Source organism: Neopelma chrysocephalum, unplaced genomic scaffold (genome assembly GCF_003984885.1).
Source record: "Neopelma chrysocephalum unplaced genomic scaffold, ASM398488v2 Primary Assembly neopelma1_59, whole genome shotgun sequence".
NCBI classification, from domain to species: Eukaryota; Metazoa; Chordata; class Aves; order Passeriformes; family Pipridae; genus Neopelma; species Neopelma chrysocephalum.
In genome coordinates this window covers 1,339,381-1,350,059 of record NW_020897714.1, presented here as the reverse complement: position 1 = coordinate 1,350,059, position 10,679 = coordinate 1,339,381, and the positions used below count along the sequence as shown (strand labels likewise).

The following is a 10,679-nucleotide window of genomic DNA, read 5'->3' as shown; positions in this document are numbered from 1 at the left end:
AATTCTTAAACATTCACTGAACCCAGGAAAAATCATGCTTACCTGAAACATAGCCTTATTTGTAATACAGGTGCTTTTTCCCCCCCCTTTACATAGCAACTCATGACCACAGACCTAAACAGATACATTACATAGATCTACTTTTTTCATTTCTCAGGTTTTGAGCAAGAGTAAAATTCATGCTGGATCTTTCAATAAGCAGATCTTAAAAAAATGGGACAAGACCATATTTTTAAGAAAAGTAGTAGCACCTATAAGTGAATAACACAATACTGATCACCATTATAAAAACAAGAGATTCACAGTTGACATCCAAAGGGAGACACAATTTCCTCACAAAAGGAAGCACTGTGGAGATAACAGCAACTACAGACTTTCATTCACGATAGAATACCAAGGGCCTCATTATAGGCACAGATCTGAGCTCTTAAGACACTAGAGAGCTGGCAGAGGGCAACACACCCCCACCAGACTGAGAGTCTCAGTAAACAGCACAGGCGAAAAGCCAACTTCCAGTCAACCCCAATCAAGTGAGATGGCCCCAACCCTTCTTCAAATGAGAAAACAGGTATGACAAAACTGTGCAGGAGATGGCAAGAGGGATAGATGGCTGGAGGAGATGGTGAGAGACAGATTAGAAGGAAAAGAAATCCCTAAAATAGCTAACTAACTAAAAAAAAAAGGCCTTTGTCCTCAGAACCACATAGTCATTAAGAAACAGGCCACATAGCTGTAACTTTTGGCTGGCTGCTCTTTGAGGCTGTAAACTGTGTTTATCTGTATTTAATATTGATGAGGTTTGTGCTCTGGCATCTCCCAACTATGCTGAATAGGCGACACTAAAGAGTAATTAAAATCCCTTGATTTCAGCCTAGGTTCACCATAATCAGAAAGCTTTCCAATGAAACTGCTCTGGGCATACATGGACATTACCAAGCAGAGAATATGGTTAATCACTTACAAGACAGTGAAATTACTCTGGATGTATTTGTGAAAAGAACTTAGCTCAGTCTAGCCTAACAGGTTTGTTTAGTATGTTCTCACTATCTTGGGATTTTACAAAGTCTGACAAAATCTGAAAACTCAGTGTGACACAAATATCAGTGCAGAAATCTGTGTCTTTTTAAAGCAGTTTTAAGAAAAAGAACACACACTGCACTCAATCAAATTTTCTTATAAAATCAGATCTATTGTTATTTTAAAAATCTTTCAAAAGCAGGTAAAAAAAAATTAGAAAACCCATGCCTGTAAAATTCCTGCCAAAGATGTTTGCTCTCGTGGGGCAAATAAAAATACAAATTATATTACTAAGCCCTGAGAAGAACTTTAGAAACCTCAGAGCAAAAGCAACCTCTGGGCAATATTCAAGGCTGTCAAGACACATAAAGCACCAGAAAAGTCACCCTCCAGCAATGGGTAATTACTATATACAGATACAAGTAAGCACGCTGGGGGGCAAAGGCACTGCTGCCACTGACTGCAGCAGGCTAGGAGAAGGCCTTTCCACATTTAAGAAATGTCAGCACTCCAAGGGCTCTCTTTATGACCAGAAAAAAAACCAGAGTACAGTAGAGAGAAGTAAAGTAGGACATAAAATTTTATTCTGAAATGATCTCTGGCCACAACAGTAAAATGTAACAAATATTCACTAGAACAGTCTTAACTCCTGTCATCAGCTGTACAATACATACAGTATCATAAAACTGGCCACTAGGATTAAAACCCACTACAACATCTTGAATGTTAAGTGGCAACAGCAGCATCTCACAGAAAATTATACATAAATATATACACAGTCCACATTCAATCATTTTTCACATGTTTTCAGCACACACAGTTGCAGCATATTACAGTCACGTGTCTAAGTCGTTGCCCAATAAAAACCCAAGCTTAGACGTAGTTGTAGCAGTTGAACTGAGTAATTACAATTTGTAGCAGAGATGTACAAGCCCCTAGAAACAATAATTCACAAATGTTATTTTATTTAAATGCTACCATAGCATTATACTGGGCAATATTCTAATCTTTGCTGACTGGAAAAAGAGTTCTTTTTGTACTTATCCCAAATATTACTGATGAGAAAAAAATACTAACAAATGGAGAGCATTAAATAATGCACACCCTTTCCTAAAGATTCTAATATTGCCCGATGCTACTTATGTCTTAAGTGTTTTCAACGTTCCCATGAAGTCATTTATAACTCCAAACCACCCACCAAGTTAAAAGTGGCTTAAGTGCCTTGCACCCAAATTGTAAAAATCCCTGGCCACCTTTATAAGAGCCAGGCACATATAAAAGGAATGCACTTTGGTTCATACCAAATGCCCTGGGATTAAATCACACTATAAAACTAAAGAGTTTGAGGTAAATTTTTACAAATACAGTTGACTTCTGTCTAGTGTCACTATAACAAAAACTTATTTCAAAAAAATTAATTTGATGTTAAAGTACAACCAATAAGGAAGGGCCATCTTTAACCCCTTAATGAGACATATTACAAGAACAGTTTCCTCTCCACCCTAGCAGTGTGATTGCCTTATTGTTTCTATTAAGGCCTGGATCATCTACAGGATGTTTTAAGACAGGTATAGCACTTAAAAATAGTTTTCATCCCTACTAACCAGTATTCCAAGGGTTAAAGAGGCCAAGACGCATGCCCTACAACACGGCATTTGTAACAAAAGGCACATTGTTAACACCAAGGGCACAATCCATCCTCTATCCTTAATCTACATATCTTGCATCACTCTCTTGTTCCAACACACTTAAGTGGTAATGAACCAGTGGTGCAAGAAACTGAGCCAAGTGAGACTGCAACCAAAGAGAATACTGTGCTATTACTAAATCTGAAAATAGCTCTGACATCCCCAGACAATGGTAACATGTGAGACTAAGCACTGTTTCCAAGCCAACTTCTATCAGCCTAATTATCAGAGCCCTTAGAATAAAATCACATCAAAGCAAGAGGCAATGTCCTCCCCCCTCTGTTTTTAGGGGCATAAATAAGCTACAGTAAAAAGCAGCTGCATCACATAAAAACCATGATGTAGCTGCTTCTTTAGTGTAGAGGAAGTTCCACTGCATCTGGGTTAAAAAATAGCTCTGCATACTATATTTTGGCCTTTAAGTTTCCGGTAGCATTTATGACCAAGGTGGATCATAAATGCATTATTGGCATTAAGAACAGGTTACACAAAAATTTAGTGGTTGTAGCCCATTATGATCCATGAATATTATATTTTTACCTTAAGTTGACATGAAAGGCAGAAACATGTATCAATATCTCCTTTAAAATATATTAAGGAAGGCGATTCTTCTTTCACTCAACATCAGCATCCCTATTTCCTAACTTTTGCAGGAAGAGTTAAGGTAGAAAGGAGTGGTAAAGCCAAGTAGGTGGTGGAGAAAGTAAAGATTCCCTGTTACTGTAGAAAAATACACAATATCGTCTTCCCACAGTCAGGAGAGTCAGGTAATTTTACATGAGAATTAATATATCTCTTTTCCAGACTCAGAATTTACTGACCATAATTTACTGGGTATTCATATGCTAAAATCCACTTCTCTTAGCTCTATTATTATATTTCATTTTTAACATGATTTCATACATGTTTACATATTGCACTTACACACATTGTATAAAGTTGTGAACATTTAACACTAAATAATTTAATTTGACTAGAGGCAGGAAATTATCTTTCTATTTAAAAAAGTAAGAAAAATGGTTGATTGACGGTCTAATTTTTACAGTTATCAATCAACAAATACCATCCTCTACTCAGAAATTATTTTTGGAGCTTCTTTAGGTGTTGACTTTTTGGCAAGAAGGTCAGCGATATGTTTCCTGAGAATTCTGTCATTTTGTCCTTATATCCCTCCCCCAGTCTTACATTAAATTACAAATAAAACAAATCAACAAACAAACGAAAATTAAGCTGTAAGTGGTAAATTAATGAACATGAAGGAGAACTTAACCGGAAACTTTCTTGGCCTCTCAGGGGACCATGCTTTAAGTATTTTTCATAATTTGTACAAGTAACTCAGTAAAATATGTGCATATAGATGTTGTTTATAAGTAAAGTTACTGACATTTAATGCAATCCATTCTAGTATGTCCTGTTTTAACATCCATAAACCCTTCTAGATTATGTTCTACTTCATTTAAAATTCCCTTTTCATATGTTTTATACATCCAATGTAGTCCACAGCCATTGTACGTATTAAAATACTGATCTCAGATTTCAAACTGTTCCTGTTGAAAACATGCTACAACGTGTGAATACTTCTTTCCTAGGTCTAGATACTATTCCTCAGTAAAGCCCATCTTTCTTCCATGAATGCAGTTAAAGGAAAGAAAAACCAAGCATTAGTACACACACACACGAACAAATCTACACATATCTCTAACTGTTCTTTCAAAGTTAATTTTCAGCTACAGATGCCAAAGATTAAATCAAATTCCAAGCATTTAACTTTCCTTTGATAATTCTCCCTTATTAGAAATTATCTAGGATGGTGTCTTTCAACTGAAAAGCTATCCACTGAGGATGTTTCCCGCTACAGTTAAGCTGTCTAAGGTGAAGTACTCCTCTACAGGAAGCAATGTTGTAACATCGTGTTTGCCCCTACATGTAGATTTGATCTGAAGTGTAAATGTACCAGAGAATTCACAGTCACACAAACACCGTCAGAAGAAGTAAAAGCAATCTTGAAATACATGTAGTATAACAGTCTGGAAGTTACAGTATAAAACTGACAGAACGAGTACTTCTGTCTATGTGATTCTGGGAGACCAAGCTGCACATTAGAAAAAAACAGACCAGGAGAGAAGAAAGAAAAAAAAAAAAGAGAACCTCAGTGTGAATGCTCAACGTTATAGACCTGAAATGAAGTCCAGAACATTTTGCTTTACCAACTCATCTGTCACTTTCAAATTCAGAGGAACAGACACACTGCCATCTTCATGCTTTCCAAGACTGCCCATTCCTCTCACTGTACCACATGGCATGCAAAATAAGACAGTCATTTTAGCCCTGGCATTCTTATTTTTTGCAATATATTTAAATGTTCATTTTAATCAAAGCTCATTACTTTTGAATAGAGAAAGCATTCCATAGGAGGTGATCGTATCATTAGTGATCCCACTGCTTTCTCTGGGCTACGACACAGAAAATGCCAATGTAATATGCTCCACTTCAAATGACAAGTTTACAAGTGCTTAACTGTATTCTTTGAGTGTTCTCCCTGGAGTCCAGTCAGTCATAGGTGTAAGCGTTCACAGAATCAAGACCAAACCCATAAAATCCAAAAAGTAGTCTTCCAAATTTACCCCAGGTGAAAACTAGTATGAGTCATGGAAGAGAAAGGTTAATACCTTTGATACCACGCTGCAATGCATGACAGTCATGTTGTAACCAGTGGCCTGCCACTGATGTTTATTACTGTGTCACACTAGTTACAGTAAGGCTAATTGTACTGTAGAAGACAAACATTTTAAAAAATAAGTATAAAAACTTAAAGCATTGTCCCCGTGTTTTTATAAAAACAAATCAACATTTCTTACATTTAAAATGAGTGCTGAAAGATACAAATGAATAGATTTATTGAGCAAATAAAAATGTATATCTGAGCTCATTTTTCATACAAATAAGGCTCAGCCACATTGTATTTCTCATATTAACAGCATTGGGTTTTCAAACTCAGCTAACGAGTTTTGGCAACACTGTTCTTTGCTGAATATTCCCATTGGCATCTGTCATCTGTGCCAAATTAGTCCTCAGTTTTGAAGCTGAGCTTGAAGTCGGAGGTAACTTGGAAATTGATGTTATAGCACCAGTGCTCTCTGTAATTCTCTTTGCTGAGGCCTTTTCCCCAGCTGGAGGTTTTGGCAACCGTCTCCTTAGCCAGGGATGTCGCAAAGCCTGGCTGGGTGTCATACGGATAGCAGGATCCCATTCTAAACACTGTTTTAAGAAGTCAAGGAAGAGGGGATCATCACATCCCTTTAATGCGTTACCCCATTCTCTGCTCTCTGGTGGGCCACGCAGTTTTCCCCTCCGAGAGCGTCCACCATTAAGTATTACAGAGCCATCAGACAAGGTTGTGATGCTGCAATAGCGGGGATAACCCTTAGAGCTCACAAAGTTTTTGGCTCGCTTGGATGCATCTAAGAGTTTTGGAGAAGGCATGCCCAATAGTTCAATCATACAAGCCAGCTGGTCTCCTTCATCTTCTCCAGGTAAAAGTGGATAACCAGTCAGAAGCTCTGCTAGGATACAACCCAAGCTCCACATATCTATGGGCATCCCATAACGAGCACCAAGGATGACTTCAGGTGCACGATAAAACCGTGACTGAATGTAAGTGTAGACACGCTGATGGTCGTAACAACTTGAGCCAAAATCAATCACTTTAATACCACTTCTACCTTGTTGCTTCAACAGAATGTTCTCAGGTTTAAGGTCACAGTGAATGATTCTGTTTTTGTGCAAAGCATCCAAGCACTGTAAAATTGAGTGGGCAAACTTGCGAACCAAAGGCAGGCTAAAGCCCTGAAACTTGTTTTTCTTTATTAATTCATAAAGGTTCATGCTCAGCAACTCAAATGTCATGCAGATATGGCTGCGGAATGTGAAGTTTTCCAACATGTGAATAACATTCATGTTGTTATCCTTATCTTGTTTCCGGAGATGTTCCAGGATCTTAATTTCTTCTGCAGCTTGGCGGTGGAAACGTTTTTCATTTCTCACCATTTTTAGTGCCACATGCTGATGCATCTTGTGATCGTAGGCCTTCACCACCTGCCCAAAGCTTCCTTTCCCTATAACTTTCAGGACTTCATACCTGTATGCAATATGATCATGGGGTACTTGTATGTAAGACCCTTGGTCATCATCATACCCACAATTGTTTGAACCACCAATCACACCTTGCCGTTTCTTTGCATTTGGACCCAAGAAGTATATTTCAGGGTAGCTAAAAATCTCATGATGCTCAAAAGCTGTTAATTTTTGCATGTATTGCTTCATGGCCTGCTCTGGTGTGATAACAGAGGCTTTCACCTTGCCTGTTCCATCTGTAGATTTTAAAGAGCTGGAGCTTCCTTGTCGTCTGTGAGTACTCTCTGACTGTCTGTCCTGAACCACTGGCAATCCAGATTTGCCTAGCGTTGTAAGTCCGTTTGGTTGTGTTGTCAGAACCGTCCTCTTGTTACTATTATCTTCAAAGAGCTGCTGAACCTGGATTTGTCCATGGCTACCAACATGGAGGTGCTCATTCATTGTGTGCTTACTGCCTCCAACCTAGAATCAAAAATAAATACATACCCAGTTAACAAGAAAGACATGAACTCTCTGCTTCAACATTCATTCTGCAACTCACCATTCTGCGTAAATAACCTCAAAATGAAGTATTTTCTTAGAAGTCAGTTGTTTGTAGACAATCTAAGAAATACAGCACATATACTGTGATACTGTTGGATGCTATTAAATTTCCCGATCCTTGTTTCTCAAACGCTATTTTCATGACCCTCCAAAATGTTTCCAACAAGGCAATCACAAATGCGCTACTGTGTTAAGCTAACAATTTCTCCAAGGAACTTTCAAGGCAGCAGTCCTGTAACATCAAGATGCATGCTTGAGGGACATCAGACTTTGTAGAAAACAGTATCAGTTTTACCCTGGAGATCAATATATAATGCCTGTTAGAAGTTACATGGCTAAGGCTCTCCCAGTCACCTGTTTTCAGAAATCAAGATTTTAACTTGTCCCTAAATTTGCTATATATCAAAAGTTCCAGATATATTTTTAAGCAATAAGGAATGTGCTGTGACATGCACAAAGAGAAAAAGAACGTTTCTGAAGTTCAAGAGATGTCATTTACTGCTTGCAATTGAGACAGTCACAATTCAGCAAAACATTCCTATCCATGAAGAATAAGCATAGCTTTTAGCACTTTCCCACACCAGTCTTACAATAACTTTTAACTAAGATGAGATTTGAGGCCTGATGCACACTTGAGTAGAAAGAAAATCTTTGCCTTGAGGAACATACAAGTAACTTTATTTTAAAGGAATGGAAAAAAAGCAATAGTTAATTTTAGAAATTACATTTGTTCTTGACAGTGTTCATAAGAGACTAAATAGCTGCATTGAGCATTTTCCAGCAAACAAACAACTACTGCACTAAACCTGTTATTTTTAAGGAGAAACAAGAAATTTACAAGCATATAGGTGCTATTAAAATAGCTGTCCTTAGAATTCCTCATTTGCTCTAAAGTAGAGGAAAATTAATTTGTCTTATGTCTGGTCTTATAAAAATGTGGGAAGAATTCCCCTGCTTTCTCTCAAGCTGATTCACTGGTCTTAATATTTATGCCAAATTACTAATGAAAAGTTCACTGATATGTCAGACAGATATCAAGCCAGGACTGAGAGCACGTTTCATCCGAACCTTATTTTTAGTAGGCAGCTAAGGATAACACATTCCCCGTTCACTTAAGATTGCTGAAATGAAATCAGAAAATGACAGCTGTGTGCTGTAATATAAAGCAATGAAATCTGTGCTGCAACAGCAGAAGTGCTTCCTAATGAGAAAACGTGGCCATGCAACGCAGACTTAAGCATACTTTGTGCTTCTGTTAAGGCATCAGTTTGATATGGCAGAAGTCTGTTTTTGCAAATTCAGTAACTTGTTCCCAAAGACTTGCCAGCTGGATACCGGCTTCACCTTTGGACAATATTTTGAAATCTGCAGCTCTGAAACACATAATAGAAGAGCACGTGTTCTCAGAGATTGCTTCTGTCTTGTTCACTGCTCTTCTGATTGCATTTTGACTCACGATGAATAACTGGTTCATTTTAGTTCACCATTGCAGTTTAACTGTGTATGTTTGTTTGCAGAGAAATTTAGGCTCACACTATCGAATTTGATCAATCTCACAGAAAGCATTACCACACAATCACAATTCAGAGCAAAGATGTTTGTAACATTTAAGCAGGGTGAAGACATACAGGAAATCAACAAGAATTCCTTTCCTAGTTTGATGTCTCAAAAGCACCAGAAATTAAATCATCAAGAAGACTTAATCAGCTTATCAAGCCTACAGGCAATTCCTTCAGGTCAAGTTTGAGGTGCACTGCAGTAGCAGTTTCCTGAAGGTTGCCCTGATCCTCTATATGAACAGCAGTTACTGCAAAGAAAAAAAAATCGGCCCCAAGAGCTGCTAAATCACCCATCTCAGAACCAGATCTAGTTTAGTAAGATGTCAGAGGTTCAGCACATGCAGCATTGCAGAACTGTGTAAGAAAGGCACAATGAAGCAGCAGAGTAACCATACAATTACAAGGACTCAAGCTAGGAAATTCCAGGTACAAACATTTCTTCTGCAGCACTAGTTGAACAACAAAGCAGAACATATCTGCACAAACTGGTAGTAGACAACACTAATGTAGACAATGAGTAGAAAGAGTATAGCACAGAAAACTATCTTTAAGAATTTCTTAATCCAAGTACTCATTGCCACAGCTCACACCTTGAATTAATTTTTTTTTCTCTCAAGTCATCTGTTTTCAGAGTTAACTATCTTCTACCCTTCCTAAGCACTGCTTATGTCAATATATGCACTGAGAACTTCTTCAAGGCTTGGGAAAAGCCCAAATATTTATTCCCTCTCAAAAGGGACTAAAGAGTTCTTTTTTCTAAAAGTGTGTTTGCAAACATGTTCTAAAGTGTAAACCATGTAGCTCTGCTTCCTGCACCTTCAGGCAGTCTCATGGTTTCTTTTGTTGCTGACAGGTTGGCTCTTCTTTAAGCAGCAGAATGAAATCACCAGCATTATCCCAACTTCAACCCAAATCCAAAGAGACCGGTTTTGCCAGTTTCAGCCAGTTGCTACTTGGGAATGCAAATGCAGATGCAGACAGTAGCACTGGTTTTCTTTGTGGAAGAAAAGACATCACATTAGCACAGACTATTCCAAAAGCTGTGGGGAAGAAGAGAGCTCAGTCTTCTTTCAAAAAGCCCAACAGGAGTTTCAGAGCTATCAGACGTATCACAACCACAAAGTCAATATGAAAAATGGACTTTCCTCATCTCAGAGTACCGCCCGCAAAGGATCACCACATCTTCTATTTCCAAGCTGGATGAGGGTTGGACTTGCACCACCCCTTTGCTCTGCCTATCTACCTCTGGCTACTGAGTGTCTGAGATTGCTGTCAAGTTCAGGCTTGCACTACTTACAAAGTCCATAGGCTTCACCAGTGACACTGTAAGTTCCTGAACCACAACTAATGGGCTTGGGAAGCTACAAAGGATTATAGTCTTCTTAGTCCAGTACCAAACTGTTCTCAATACACAGAAGCTTTTCAACTAAAACCATAACGCTGAGAGGTCTACAACATGTTTCCATTTTGCTTCTGCAGAACCAACAATGTACACAGCTGACCACATGTGAGCACTTATGAAGCTTACTTATTATATACTGTATTGCCTGTGCTCAAACCCATCCACACCTTCTAAGATTTACACGTTTTTGTAGCATACATCTTCAAAAACTGATGTACACATTTGTCTACAAAACATATTGAAATAACAGGTTAAGTCTGAACTCAAACTCATCTTCCTGAATCTTCTGGTAACATCAATTACATAACAGCAAGTGTTACAATGGAATGCTTTTTC

The 10,679-nt window shown here is 38.2% G+C and overlaps 1 protein-coding gene across 5 annotated transcripts in view; it reads right to left on the bottom strand.

Annotated features, from left to right (window-relative positions):
- Positions 1-1,579: 1,579 nt before the first annotated feature.
- The window catches only part of DYRK2 (dual specificity tyrosine phosphorylation regulated kinase 2), a 15,362-nt gene continuing 6,262 nt past the window's right edge, over positions 1,580-10,679 (bottom strand). For all 5 annotated transcript variants that reach the window (XM_027679654.1, XM_027679657.1, XM_027679653.1 and 2 more), the window contains one exon: positions 1,580-7,301. In XM_027679654.1, the coding sequence (XP_027535455.1) occupies positions 5,700-7,301 (1,602 nt within the window). In that variant the 3' untranslated portion in view covers positions 1,580-5,699. The remainder of the gene's footprint in view (positions 7,302-10,679) is intronic.